A 13,179-nucleotide genomic window follows, 5' to 3' on the forward strand; every position below is an offset into this window, starting at 1 on the left:
TGTTAATTTATTATGTTTATATATATTATATATACTCTTGTTTCATTTCTATTTGATAAATGATCAATCAAAATGTTTTTTTATTTATGAATATCCAATAAGCGATAAAACATTTTACCAATCATAATTAACGAAAATTAATCGAACGATTAAATGATCAACGAACATTGTCACAATATAGAAAAATGTGATACCGAATAAAACATTAAATGATACTATTTCAATCTAGTTTCATGTTTGTTTTGTTTATTTTTTAGGTAACCGAAGGAGATCCTGCAAAGGATGGAAGAGGACGTAGATAAAAAAGAAGAACAAGAAATTGTTGTAAATAAACAAGCCTGTTCTTCCCCTAATTCGGACGAACAACTTACATGTTCTCTCTATCTTTCCTGCAGTAGTATTCCTTGTGGTCAGGATCACCAAAGTCAAGGTAGATCGATTGAAAGAACCTGTAAATCCTTGAACACACACACATACGCATACATTGTTTTTCTATAGCTTTATTATATTTATTATAATTATTATATTATATATATTTATTTAATATTATAATTATTATATTTATTATATTTATTAAAGATGGAGAGAATCTTCGGTCACGATTAGAAGAAGCTATTGGTAGTTCGGAGCCTTCAGGAAAATGGCAAATTTTCGAAACTTCGTGCGGCTTTATTATAACATTCGAACGAGAAAACGATGTGGATAATTTCTTACAACATTGCGATTTCGCACGACTTTTTGAAGGACCTGTACAAGTCAGTCATAATCATGTTTTACATAAGTAGAACATTTCAGTTTGTATTAATGTAAAAATATTGAACGAGTTTATATATCAGGTAGCTCGGTTTGCTGCAAGAGATACTCGTTATAAACAATTTGTGTTACTTCGTGACGTACCTTGGGCAATACCACTTCAAGAACTTAGCTCTGCCTTGGAGATGCAGGGAATAGCGACTGGGATCATTGAAAGATCGCGTCAATACGTTCGAGTTGAGGTAATCTCAATGATGATTGAAATAATCTTACAATTAGGATTGAACGTAAATAAATAAACGATGACAATCAACGCTGATGATGATGATACGTTTAGCTTTTGGAAGCGGAACATTACGAGCTTCTATTAAGACAAGGATTAGATTTCTTCGGTGTTGCACGCTTCAGTGCTATTCCCGAAAGATGGTGGCGTCCTGGAACTGGAAATGTTGCTATGCCACCGATTATTTCCGGTAATTTCGCTCAAGGACACTCTTCTGAAACATCATCGAATTCTCATCAAGGTGATCGCGTTCTTCAATGTTATCGATGCCAAGGATTTTGGCACGTGGCTGCTAATTGTCGACATTTGCCAAGATGCGTTCGTTGCGGTGAACCCCACAGCGTTGAATTTTGTCCAAGACCAAGAAATAATCCTATTTGTTGTCACTGTTCCGGCCCTCATCATGCGGGTAAATCTAATTCGATACCTTATCTTATCTTATCCTTATCTTATTTTCATTTGAATCTTCATTCATTGTATTCATCCTAATCCTCACATTTTTAGGTTACCGACAATGTCCTGTTAGATTGCAATTATCCAACGCTACTCCTATCAGCATCACTTTAAGCACAACACGTCTTGAAGGCCAATATTCGTCCAATCCTACAAATAATAAATCAACGCCTTCACCCCAAGGGTTGTCACCGTTAAAACCAAACCTTTCTTAAACGATCGTTAAACGATTTGGACCGATCATTTTCTTATCCTTTTTTTATTTTCCCTTGAAATCTTTTTAATTTCATGTTGATATTATGCGATCCATGATTCATATGATTTATAGTTAAAGACTGATTATCGACTTATTCTCCGATAACTAGGCTATCGTGCCCTGTTTACGTACAAAAGTTTCTCTTTTTCAACGAAGAAATCGTTAAAGTAATACGGAAATATCATTTCTTTCATCTGTAACCTTTTTTTTTTTTTTTTCTTTTCTTTCTATATTTATTATTTTTTTAATAATATAAATGTTTGTTTATGTTTACGGTATAATAAAAATTTATTTTAATAAAATGTATTCTCTTCTCTCTTTTTTTACGAATAAATGTAAATCAAATTCGATGTCACTTCTTTTTAGAAATACGTATTACAATTTCTAAAGAGTCGATGAAGCTCGACTTACGAAAAAGTTTGCTGTGAAATCTATAATTTACTACTATCGGCAAAGTAATGTAAACGTTTCTGTGTTCTTTTATATACATTTTTTTTCCCTTCTTCTTGTCTGCGCCCCACTTTCCTCATCCTAGTCGCAGTGAATGTTCAGTGAAGATTCCGTGATCAAACGACACACAACAACGTTGTTTCGAGTGACAGAGAAGAGATCATTAATCTAAAGAAAAAAGATATTGCACTCGTGCACAGTTATATTTAGTTATTTTATTTAATTTTATCGATAGATAATCACTTTCTACTCTCGTGTCTAATCATTTCAAGATTAAAAAACGTGAATTACAAATGTTATGCGTTGCATAGTGAAACGATATGAACTCGGAGAAATTCAAAAGAAAAATAAATATATATTTATTAGCTTATCATTTGGAAAACGATTTTTATACATCAACTTTCCTATTTCAATAAACGTTTCTACGTAAACATCATGAAAAATATGGAATTTATCATCATTTTAAGGTAAACAAACACAAAAAGGATAGTTAAATTTTTAAATTAATTATTAAAATACCACACGATGTTTTTTTTAACTGTTACATATTCTATCGTTTGCTACGATATAGGATGGTACGTTTTCAATGTTATCACTTATAATTACTGTAATTACGTAAATTACTCTGTCAAGTGAAAAAAAATATTTTTTGTACGTGCATAATAACATTTTGTTAAATAATTGTACTTTATCAAAATTTCAAACACAAGAATTTGTATGTCTTGGTTTTTATTAATTAATTTCAAAGTAATTATATCAATATGTTTGTTATTATATTTGTTTGTTGTATAAAGTGTAAGGTTTCAGGTATAAATATTGTGGAAGAGATAACAAAATTATAAATCATTCGGATATCATTAATTTAATCTATGGATAACAAATTTTGTTCTAACATCAAAATGACTTCGGTGAATGCGATAGTATTTATTTTACTAACGTTAACCGCGAGTAGTTTGCAAAGGCCTACTTTTTTTAAAAATACTTTCAAAGGATTGCGAGGAATTTCAACGAATGTAAATTTGTTGAAATACGTAAGAGCGGTTTACTATCACGAGCAAACCGTTGCTATCGTCGATCTCGGATTAAACAACGAATTACACGATTGCAATATCGTTGAAGTATAGTAAGTTGAAGTTTAAATAATTTACAAAAATTATACAAAAATAAATGATTAAAATAATTTATAAATTCGTCTTACAGTGAACCAGAAGAAGCTATCGAAGTACTCAGAAATTTATCACTCACTTCAAATCCACAAAGAGTATCGTTTGAACAAATAATGAAGCTTTTAGAACAATGTGAAACTTTGGATAGCATACAAACTCAAGATTTATTAGATACTTCGGAAGATACGCAAGATGTCTCTCTTCTACTTTTGTTTAATCTTTTCAAAGTATATCATTCGCATTGAATATTTACTTTCTTTTCTTCACTTTTTGTCAAGGAACAAAATGGTGTGGAGCTGGAGACATTGCTGATAATTATCACGATTTGGGACGAGAAGCAAATATTGATAGGTTCGAATACCTTTATTAATATCAAAATGCAAATAGAATTAATTAAACAAATACTTTCTGCTTCAACAGATGCTGCCGCAATCACGATTTGTGTCCTGTAAAAGTAAGAGCTCGTACATCGCGCTTCAACTTAAACAATAATTCTTTGTATACCAAGTAAGTATAAAAAAATATAATATTTTGTTTTATATATAAATATTTAAAATAAAAATTTGATGTAGAATGTGCGCGTGTGTGTGTGTGTGTGTTTCTGAGGCGACGTGACTGAAAGTGTGTCTAAAAGTGAGACTGTGTGTCTGTATTCAATTTTATTTTTAATAATTAGATATAAAATTTACCCTCTTTTTATTTTTTTTCAAGCCTATCCCGCATTTCTTATAATATATCTATAAATATTAAACAATATTATATATGTAAATGTGTTTATCTGTAAGAAATATAATATCAACACGTGTCTGATGTATCATCATAATTATTTTTAATCTTACCTATTTCAGATCGCATTGTACTTGTGACGAATTGTTTTACAACTGTTTGAAAAATAGTAAAAATTCAATCGCCGATCTTTTGGGCAACATATATTTCAATATTATAAGAGTGCCATGTATAGAGGATATTTCAAGTCAATGGAATCAAGAATCTAAAAAGCAATTTGTTTCTGTGAAAATGAAGTATTAATCTTCTTCGACAAATTATTTTTAAAACTATACAATTTTTCTATTTTAAATATGATACAATTAAATATTAAAATAAATGAATGTATATTTTTTATATTTATTATACATACCACACATTGTCGATGTAAATAATTTACTTTTATACTATCCCATCGTGGATGCAATAATTTCTTCTAACGGTGGTAAAAATGGGATGACATCTTGAATTGTTTGACTCACATTCGAGGATGGATGATTGCATAAATTTCCTACAAAGATATTCCTTTTGTCATATAAATGTAATGATTAAATTATTTATGAATTTTTACCTAACAACCATAAGGTTTCTTTTCTTATATGCTTATGTTGATGAGATAATAAAATTCTGAAAAATTCTTGCGCATTCAAATCACCAATCTGTAGATCCATTAAAAATGTATTTACAATATCTTCAAGCGTGTTAGTGGTCAGTAAGTTTCCTAATATACGTAAACACGCTGCAATCTGACATAATTCAATTATATTAATATTTAGAACAGAATATAGTATTTATAGAATAAAAAAACATATATGTACCAAGGAACTAGTATTAGGCAAATAATTAGGAATAGACCGATGCAAAAAGTCAACGATAGATGGTAACACGTAATATAATGAACTGCCACATGCTACATTTGAAGATAATAATGCCAGTAACCAGAGAGTATCCGAATTTTCTTCAAATAAGTGTCTGTTTTTGCATGCTTCCGCAAGTTCCACCAACTCAGTTTCCCTGAAAAATTAATAAATTTATTAGCAATATTTACAATGTAAGATAATAAATATGGAATTTAATAAATAATTTATAGTGTTTTTTTTAAAAGTTATATACTTGATGAAAGAAAATCCCCCGTATAGGTAATGCAAAGCTGCATATACTACGGAAGGAAGAATTTTATTATCGCATTCATTTAACAATTTTATTAGATAACATAGACACTTCTGCGCATGTAAAATTTCAAAAGCTTTTTTACTTTCGCTGGACAAATTTCCAATGGTCCAAAGACAGACTTCCTAGAATTAAAATATTAATAATTTTTATCATGTGTGTGTGTGTCAATTTAGAGATGTGAATATATAAAAAAAACACAATAATATTATTTACCAATAAAGGACAGTTCAAGCTTTCACATTCGGTAATTAAATACGGAGATATATATTTGGCTATTGCTGCGCAAGCTTTTGTATTACCAAGAGCGATGTTACAACAACAATTTGTAGCGCCCAACTGCGAGATCGGATTGTTCCCAGAAATGTCTCGTGCCAATGCAAATATTATATTGTTAACTTTTAAAAACGCTTCAATATTCGATTCTGACTGCAAAATATTTGAATATTAATTAATTGAAATTATTCAATTAAACCTATGGAAATTTGTAGTTTTGCAAATTTATTTCTAGATATAATAAAAACCTGAATTAAAGCATTTTGCAAATGACGATAATCGTTAACGTTAAGCGTCTTCTTTTTAAGCTTTTTCGCAATTTCTGTAACAAATGCTGGTGAATAAGATGCATTTTCTATACATTCTCCAAGAGCAGGACGATTTTCATTAAGCACTCTGGCACGTTGCTTTTTTCTTTCGACACTAATAGTGTTTCTTATACGTTCTCTTATATCTTCCATTTTACAATTATTTTTACAACACACTTTTATATTTCATTAATACTATATAATATATTTGTTTTTGTTCACAAGACTACATTACCGTTCGAAACGCCATCTAGCGATGAAACGTATAACTAAAATACCGAGTTCCTAACGATAGGCAACACCTTCATACATACGCGTATGAAAAAAACTAAATAATTAGGTAAATCGAATATGTGCCAATTGCAAGAATTTAATTTTTTAATAGAAAAATGATTTTTTTTTTGAACAAACATAATATATGTTTTTATCGATCACCATGTAAACCTCCTGCACATTAAACTTTCATAAAATAAAAATGTTTATGGACTATTATTCATTCTACTTGAGGAAAGAAATAAAAAAGAATGAAAATACAAAGAGCCCAAGGAATATTTTTCTTTGGGTGGACAGATATCACGAGGAAAAAGAAAAAGAAGAAAAGAAATCTAGATAACAACTGATAAATAAATGATTTGCGTATGCGACGTTGCATCGAAGGATGTATTTCAGTCCTAATAATAGGATTGCTTGAAAAAAAATTCTGCGTAAAGTTTTTTTATTGATTGTCTCGACGCTTCGCAAAACTTTTTTTTTTATCGAAAATTATAGGATATATGGGGAATACAAAATTATATGCTTTCGTGTCACACTCACACTTCCATAATTATGTAAAATATACTCGTGAGAAAATATTGACTAAAGAAAAAAAAACCAGCTCGGATCTTACATGACTTTGTTGGTGTTTCTTGAACGAGAACGTAAGCTAGAATTTTTCTTTGATATCATCGATCGTCAAAAGATCTTTGGAATTGACAAAAAAAAAAAAATAAAATAAAATAATGGATTTGTTTATCGATGGCTATTACAAACTCAATCGTTTACTTTTATTAATAATTGGCCAATGGCCTGATCAAGATTACAAAATGAAATTAATTCTTACGATTACCACGGTCTCCTATTTAAGTTTCTGTTTGTTAGGACAGGTAAACAAATATTCAAATCTTTATTCATATTTCTGCTTAATCTTGATATTTCACACCTGTATATTATTTTATACAATTCTGTTTGAAAAAAAAAAAAAATAAAAAATGTAGATAATTAAGCTCGTCAAAGTTGGACACCATTTGGATCTTATATTCGAAATTTTAGTATCATTCTTGTCTAACAGTATTTGCATAATAAGATACTGCAATTGCATCGTCAATGTGAAAAAGGTGAGAAATTAATAAAAAAAAAAAGAAAAAAAGAACAAATAAAAAGAGAAAAGAAAATAAATTAATAATTTTTACAATCGTATTATAGTTTACAAAATTGTTTGAAGATATTCAAGATCTTTGGAATGTGACAAAAACGAAGAAAGAAATAGAAATAATGGAAATGTATGCTAAAGAAAATAGAAATTATACTTTATTTCTTACAGGTAAAAAAAAAAAAGAAAAGAAAAGAAAATTATCAGGATCTATTTAAATTTCGATATATTTTTTAAAAATTATTTTCTATTTAAAATTATCATATATATAAAATTATCATATATATTTTAAATAATATTTACTTAATATTGTACCATTTGTTGTGCAGTGGTCAGTTATTTTTCCTTAGGTTTCGTAAATTTGTTATCTTTGATGCCTTGCATATTGGACATCGTTTTGCCACTTAACGTTACTCGAACACGTAAATTTTTATATCAAGCAGAATTTTTTCTCGATACCGAGAAATATTTCTATCCAATTCTATTGCACACGTGGATAACTATGTTTTTTGGCGTAACTATATTGGTCACTACGGAAAGTATATTTCTTTTGTTCGCACAACATTGTTGCAGTATGTACAAAGTACTTTGGTACGTGAATCTATGAATTTTCTTTGTATATATTGGGTTGACAAGAAAGTCATTTCGGATTTTTAGTGTGAAATAAAATTTAAATTTTTTATACAAAAAAATGAACTTTAATCAGTCAAATATCTTCCATATAATTATTAGTTACAGATTGGAGCATGCTTTCGATACAAATTTAGAAAACACTGACATGGACAATGCTTATTACGAGGCTCGTTATAAAATAACAGATTGCGTTAAATATCATACAAAAATCTTGGAGTTGGTATCAATATGGCTTGGATTCATTGATATAAACCAATCATTCATCAATTTTTCTTACTACATTAAAACACGCCGTTTAATTGTTCGCATCATCTACTAATAGAATAACAAATATTTCTAATAACGTTTAATATGGTATAATTGTGCATCAATTGTTCTTAAAAAAACACTCATCATGATTCATAACTACCACGAATTATCAACGATGCAATAATTTTTTGGTTCATTTTAATTAATCATTTTTTTTTTTTTATAATTTAATCGCATAATATCAATGCAATATGTAAACATCAAATAACATTCACGTAACATGCATAATAATGCATATAATAATAATTATTATATAATAATTAAATAATATATAATAATTATTTAATATAATAATTATTAATATAATAATAATTTAATATTATATAATAATTAAATAATTATATAATAAATGTTAATCATTTGATCACCACTACTCTTGAATATTTTTAATGATAATATAAAAAATAGTTATTTGTATTTAAAAAAAAAAAACAAAAATAGAACACAAAGATTAGCAAGGCTATGATTTCTTTTTTAAATGACATATTATTTTTCTTTGATCAAGGTTCGTCGCAACTATTATTTCCTATCATGAATATTCCTTTATTATTCAATTTCTAATCATTGTATTATTAACGAGTATCAATTTGGTTCAAGTAAGTAAATATTTTTATTCAATTATCTTTTCATTATTCTTTCGGTGTTTATTTTGACTCATGTTTATATTATGTATGTATGTATGTAAGAATATATTTTGAATGACAAATTTATATTTTTTGCAATTAGATTAAAATGCTTCTTGGAAAATTAGAAGTATTATTATACTTAACTTTACTTGGTAGCATTTTTTGTCATGGATTTCTTTGCGCTTATCCTGCACAAAAAGTTATGGATCATAGTAATATTTTATTCGAAAATGCGTTAGTAATAATATATATATTTTTTAATTATTGAATTATTATTATTATAATTTAATTGTATTATATTTCTATCAATTTGTAGATACAATGGATTTTGGTATCTCGCACCAGTTAAAGCACAAAAATTATTATTGTTAGTAATAAAAAGAAGTATAATCGATACTCCCATCATTTTTATGAAATCAATCGAAATTTCGCATCAGAGTTTTGGAGTGGTAACTTAGTCCATAAATATATTTTTATTTAATTATCATATTTTTCTTATTTTTTATTATTTATAAATAATAATTATCTTCTTTTATTTTTAAGATTGTAAAAACATCATTTTCCTATTTTACGGCGCTCTGTTCTTTTCAATAAAAATACGTATGTAGTATATATAACTTTCTTACCAACCTAATAACGTAGTTCAAATAAATGTTCGTTAAAATAAATCAAAGCTTTTAGTGTTAATGTTAATTATATATATTTGTTATTAATTTTAATTAAATCCTCCCTTTCCTTATGTGGACATTTTTGTTCAAAAGCTTCAAAATGAATATACCTATTAAAATAATTATATAACACATATAGTTTAAATTGGGTGTTTTTTACTAATATTATTATGTTATAATTTATTTAATAAATGGTATTTGAATGCTTCATTAATATTCAAAAAATTAAAATTTACTTCATTACGATGGTATTCATAAGGAAAGAAAAATATTCAATTATAAGAGACGCAATGAAACTTTTTTCATGAGAAATTACTCTAAGCTTTCATAGAAACTCGCCTAAGCATTTATAATACTTAGAAAACATTTCAACGATACCACAGAGTTCGCCCTAATAAAGATGGCTGCGATTAACGTGGAATGCGTCGATTTTTTAGAATTTCAGGTATATTTGTTAATAAATTATAACGTAATAGCGAAGAATATCATCTAATAATTAATATAATTATATTATATAACGTCTATACATATATGTTACACAACATTTAAAATTACGCGATAGAATTAATTTTTAAAACCCATGCTTCGATTTAGATTTTTACCGGCTGATAATATTAATTGAATTTTATTAATGGAAATCTGTAGATTAGATGTTTGTTTAAATTTCTAAATAAAGGTGGATGTCAAAACATTACAAATAATATTTGTCGTTATTTATGACTTGCTTTTGATGAGATAAAAAAAACCGTTCCTTTTTTTAAGGTTAGTTTAATTATTTTTAAACAATAGTTCATGTTCGTTTAAATTTATTAATAAAGAGAAATGTTAGAACGTTATAACTAATGTATCTCGTAATTTATAACAATGTAAATAATTTGTCTTTTTTTTAATTACAAAAAATGTTTCTTTTTTATAGGTTAGTTTTAATCATTTTGAAAAAAAAGATAGTAGTTTCATAATTAAATACTAATCTACGTATTAACTGTGATGTATTAAAAATATATTTGTTTTTCTTCTGTTTGTATTCCAGGATACGTTAAAGAAAATGAGACAATTCGATGATAAAATTATCTACAAGTTAAATGAGACTATTCCAACGGAATCATTTAAAGGGCAAGTAAATTTATCGTTGAAGTGTGAAAGATTATTTGAAGAAGTTCAAAATAGTCATATGCAAAGAGAAAGTGCTATAAACAAATGTTTAGTCGCTGCCAAAGAAAGAGTGAAATATTTGAAGAATCAAAAAGACAGTCATGGAGATGATCCAATATTTATAAAAAATTTAAGAAAAGAACAGACTAACTTACGCTTACTACAATCAGAGCTCAGCGTTGAAGAAGTTTTGAAAAACCGTACAATGAACGCTTTTCATGATAAGTGTCGTGGTTATTACAAGCCAACGAATTTATCCTCATAGAATTTTTTTTTAATAGAATTCTTCCGCATAATGTATGATTTATATTAAAAAAAAAAGTAATGTATGTAATAGTTATTACAATAAAGAGTATATGGTTTGCAAATAAAATGAGATCACTATGGAAGAATTCTTCTTTCTCTTGTTACGATGTACAAGTTACTTAGTTGTGTAATAAAGAAGTTAAAGTTTAATTAATATCGATATGATGAAAATATGATCATATGCTTTTGTGGAAAAAGTTAATCTTTTTATAAACGATGATAAGATTGGATACTACGAACAAGTATAAACTGTTTTGTTATATATACACATAATGGAGATTTACTATTCATTGTTTTTATTATACATATTTTATATAAATAAAATATAATAAAAAGAAACAAATAAAAACCACCAAACAATTAAAAACAAAATACATTTCAATTTAAACAAAATATTTGTCCACGACAATAACACGAATATAGTTACAGCGTAAGTATGAAAATAATTATGACAATGATGACATTTTTTAGTAGATCTATGTATGTACATGTCACAGTTATATTATTGAAATATAAAGAAATTTGTGTACTTAAATATATATATTTTTGTTGCTAAGGTTACTTCAAAAAAATAGCTTTTACTTTTACGTGTAATAAATACAGTCGACTATTTTTCAAAACTAGTTTAAATACTAATATCATTGAGTGATAACACTTCACGATTATTAAAATACTGCATATAATAAAAGTATATATTCGTATATTCTAATTTTTATCATGTTATAGTAATTAGTATCCATTAATTGAGAAAAAGACATTGATATTAAGAGCTTTTACTCGTATTAGTAGCTGCTGCATGTTCTTTTCGTAAATTCTCTTGCCAGTCTTGATTTCTTTTAAAAAGCGTATTCCCTGATGCTACTTCTCTTTTTCCGCTTATAGCGGCAGCTACAAATCCTATTAGTGTGATTACCATCATAATATTGCATAAGCGTACTCTAACTCTGGACCGTGCTTGTAACATACAATCAAGTCTATTGAGAATAAACAAAAAAAAGAAAGAAAATTTGTTAAGTTATTCCTAGAATATATTATAATACAATATTAATATACGTATTAAAGAACGAAAGATATTTTATAATAACGCTAACATTATTATCAAACTTACGTCACTTGCGAAGGTACTTCAGCCATAGATGGATATCGTTTCACCCATACTAACATCCTTTTATCTATATTGGAAGGTGCATACATTTGAGGTCCTACAACGATGCAATTATAAAATTATACAAATTTTTATTTCTTTTCTTATATATATATATATATATATATAGACGAATCATTTAATTTTTACCTAAGTTTTGAACAGGATCAGGATTACTTTTGGTTTCTATTTTAGGGCCTTGTGTCGACATAAATTTATTCTTTCCTTTACCATTGCAATAAACTTGTCTTATTACTCTGGATAATATTGAATAGTATGTTAATTGCGTCATAGTTATTTATCTGTACAAAAATATTCATTGCATTAATTCTCCTTTTTCCTATCATTGTACTTTTTTTAAATGCTAATTTGCTATCTTTGACAAAATTTCATTGTCAATGTGCTTGTAAATAAACAACATTCGTAGTAAAAATGAAGTTAAACTTAATTAAAAGTTATGACGATCAAGCATTAATCATTTTCTGTCAATCACATATTATTGGTTAAATTCTAATAATAAATGTTTTTTAAATAGAGATTTTTTATACGCAGATACCGAAAAAATAGAAATAGAACAAGTTGTTGAAAAAGTTGGTTGTTTATTTCAGATTTCGATCAATCAAAATTGACGTTACTCCATTTAAAATGATTTTTATTATGTTTAGTAATTTTATTACGTATAATATTGCTTACCTTATATAATTCACTCTGCATTAACAGATTAAAACAAGCTTATAAAATCTTCCACTATTTAACCTTTAGGCAATACGTATGTATCATTATGATGCGCGGTCTCTTAATTTTTGGATTGTATATATAGGCAACTACAACAGTAGCGTATGAATAAAAACGAAAAATTGTGTCATAAAAATGAATCTCGAGTTTCTTTTCAATTGTGAGAAATTGATAAAAATTTTCTTTAAATATTCAATACATTTAAATTGTTCACATAAATATTATTAAATTATAGATAAAAAAAGTTAAAGGAACAAAATTGAAGTTATAAAATACTTTACTTACTATTACCAATTATTGATTAACAACGATTACAAA

At 27.1% G+C, this 13,179-nt stretch overlaps 5 protein-coding genes across 8 annotated transcripts; 3 read left to right on the forward strand and 2 right to left on the reverse strand.

Annotated features, from left to right (window-relative positions):
• Nucleotides 1-268: 268 nt before the first annotated feature.
• Nucleotides 269-1,830, forward strand: LOC122517941. Its single transcript, XM_043636570.1, has 5 exons — nucleotides 269-430; nucleotides 580-755; nucleotides 837-995; nucleotides 1,091-1,445; nucleotides 1,541-1,830. Exons 1-5 carry the CDS (start codon nucleotides 283-285, stop codon nucleotides 1,702-1,704), a joined length of 1,002 nt encoding a protein of 333 aa, XP_043492505.1. The 5' UTR covers nucleotides 269-282; the 3' UTR covers nucleotides 1,705-1,830.
• A 1,264-nt stretch (nucleotides 1,831-3,094) lies between these two features.
• Nucleotides 3,095-4,390, forward strand: LOC122517905. The gene is made up of 5 exons (XM_043636521.1): nucleotides 3,095-3,318; nucleotides 3,396-3,548; nucleotides 3,590-3,712; nucleotides 3,782-3,868; nucleotides 4,210-4,390. The coding sequence occupies exons 1-5, from the start codon at nucleotides 3,095-3,097 to the stop codon at nucleotides 4,388-4,390; spliced, it is 768 nt and encodes a 255-aa protein (XP_043492456.1).
• LOC122517943 (importin subunit alpha-9) lies at nucleotides 3,629-6,156 on the reverse strand. Of its 2 annotated transcripts, XM_043636572.1 has the most exons (9): nucleotides 5,821-6,156; nucleotides 5,513-5,725; nucleotides 5,240-5,421; nucleotides 4,945-5,140; nucleotides 4,698-4,872; nucleotides 4,500-4,637; nucleotides 4,201-4,352; nucleotides 4,051-4,098; nucleotides 3,629-3,807 (listed from the first exon to the last, which is right to left on the reverse strand). In XM_043636572.1, the coding sequence occupies exons 1-6, from the start codon at nucleotides 6,031-6,033 to the stop codon at nucleotides 4,534-4,536; spliced, it is 1,083 nt and encodes a 360-aa protein (XP_043492507.1). In that variant the 5' UTR covers nucleotides 6,034-6,156; the 3' UTR covers nucleotides 3,629-3,807; nucleotides 4,051-4,098; nucleotides 4,201-4,352; nucleotides 4,500-4,533. The 2 variants fall into 2 exon arrangements, with proteins under 2 accessions (XP_043492507.1, XP_043492508.1); XM_043636573.1 differs by lacking the exon at nucleotides 4,051-4,098.
• A 3,600-nt stretch (nucleotides 6,157-9,756) lies between these two features.
• On the forward strand, nucleotides 9,757-11,129 carry LOC122517947 (protein MIX23). Of its 2 annotated transcripts, none has more exons than XM_043636579.1 (2): nucleotides 9,757-9,969; nucleotides 10,555-11,129. In XM_043636579.1, the coding sequence occupies exons 1-2, from the start codon at nucleotides 9,925-9,927 to the stop codon at nucleotides 10,939-10,941; spliced, it is 432 nt and encodes a 143-aa protein (XP_043492514.1). In that variant the 5' UTR covers nucleotides 9,757-9,924; the 3' UTR covers nucleotides 10,942-11,129. The 2 variants fall into 2 exon arrangements, with proteins under 2 accessions (XP_043492514.1, XP_043492515.1); XM_043636580.1 differs by lacking the exon at nucleotides 9,757-9,969 and adding an exon at nucleotides 10,033-10,286.
• A 374-nt stretch (nucleotides 11,130-11,503) lies between these two features.
• LOC122517946 (UPF0389 protein CG9231) lies at nucleotides 11,504-12,935 on the reverse strand. Of its 2 annotated transcripts, none has more exons than XM_043636578.1 (4): nucleotides 12,820-12,935; nucleotides 12,277-12,383; nucleotides 12,091-12,184; nucleotides 11,504-11,956 (listed from the first exon to the last, which is right to left on the reverse strand). In XM_043636578.1, exons 2-4 carry the CDS (start codon nucleotides 12,335-12,337, stop codon nucleotides 11,746-11,748), a joined length of 366 nt encoding a protein of 121 aa, XP_043492513.1. In that variant the 5' UTR covers nucleotides 12,338-12,383; nucleotides 12,820-12,935; the 3' UTR covers nucleotides 11,504-11,745. The 2 variants fall into 2 exon arrangements, with proteins under 2 accessions (XP_043492513.1, XP_043492512.1); XM_043636577.1 differs by having other exon boundaries at nucleotides 12,277-12,428; nucleotides 12,820-12,934.
• Between the last annotated feature and the right edge of the window lie 244 nt (nucleotides 12,936-13,179).

The sequence above is a fragment of the Polistes fuscatus genome, unplaced genomic scaffold (assembly GCF_010416935.1).
Source record: "Polistes fuscatus isolate 324 unplaced genomic scaffold, CU_Pfus_HIC Scaffold22, whole genome shotgun sequence".
Taxonomy (NCBI): Eukaryota; Metazoa; Arthropoda; class Insecta; order Hymenoptera; family Vespidae; genus Polistes; species Polistes fuscatus.

Excerpts from the sequence above, each read along its gene's own strand:
- LOC122517905 (XM_043636521.1), top strand. The coding sequence starts at position 3,095 with ATGACTTCGGTGAATGCGATAGTATTTATTTTACTAACGTTAACCGCG. Across the intron at positions 3,713-3,781 it reads CGAGAAGCAAATATTGATAG|ATGCTGCCGCAATCACGATT; the intron begins GTTCGAATACCT and ends CTGCTTCAACAG. Across the intron at positions 3,869-4,209 it reads AATAATTCTTTGTATACCAA|ATCGCATTGTACTTGTGACG; the intron begins GTAAGTATAAAA and ends TACCTATTTCAG.
- LOC122517946 (XM_043636577.1), bottom strand. The coding sequence starts at position 12,418 with ATGACGCAATTAACATACTATTCAATATTATCCAGAGTAATAAGACAA. Across the intron at positions 12,185-12,276 it reads TGATCCTGTTCAAAACTTAG|GACCTCAAATGTATGCACCT; the intron begins GTAAAAATTAAA and ends GCATCGTTGTAG. Across the intron at positions 11,957-12,090 it reads GAAGTACCTTCGCAAGTGAC|ACTTGATTGTATGTTACAAG; the intron begins GTAAGTTTGATA and ends TATTCTCAATAG.
- LOC122517947 (XM_043636579.1), top strand. The coding sequence starts at position 9,925 with ATGGCTGCGATTAACGTGGAATGCGTCGATTTTTTAGAATTTCAG. Across the intron at positions 9,970-10,554 it reads TCGATTTTTTAGAATTTCAG|GATACGTTAAAGAAAATGAG; the intron begins GTATATTTGTTA and ends TTTGTATTCCAG.
- LOC122517943 (XM_043636573.1), bottom strand. The coding sequence starts at position 6,033 with ATGGAAGATATAAGAGAACGTATAAGAAACACTATTAGTGTCGAAAGA. Across the intron at positions 5,422-5,512 it reads GCTTGAACTGTCCTTTATTG|GAAGTCTGTCTTTGGACCAT; the intron begins GTAAATAATATT and ends TTTTAATTCTAG. Across the intron at positions 4,638-4,697 it reads AGAAACCTTATGGTTGTTAG|GAAATTTATGCAATCATCCA; the intron begins GTAAAAATTCAT and ends ATATCTTTGTAG.
- LOC122517941 (XM_043636570.1), top strand. The coding sequence starts at position 283 with ATGGAAGAGGACGTAGATAAAAAAGAAGAACAAGAAATTGTTGTAAAT. Across the intron at positions 431-579 it reads TCAGGATCACCAAAGTCAAG|ATGGAGAGAATCTTCGGTCA; the intron begins GTAGATCGATTG and ends TATTTATTAAAG. Across the intron at positions 756-836 it reads TTTTTGAAGGACCTGTACAA|GTAGCTCGGTTTGCTGCAAG; the intron begins GTCAGTCATAAT and ends TTTATATATCAG.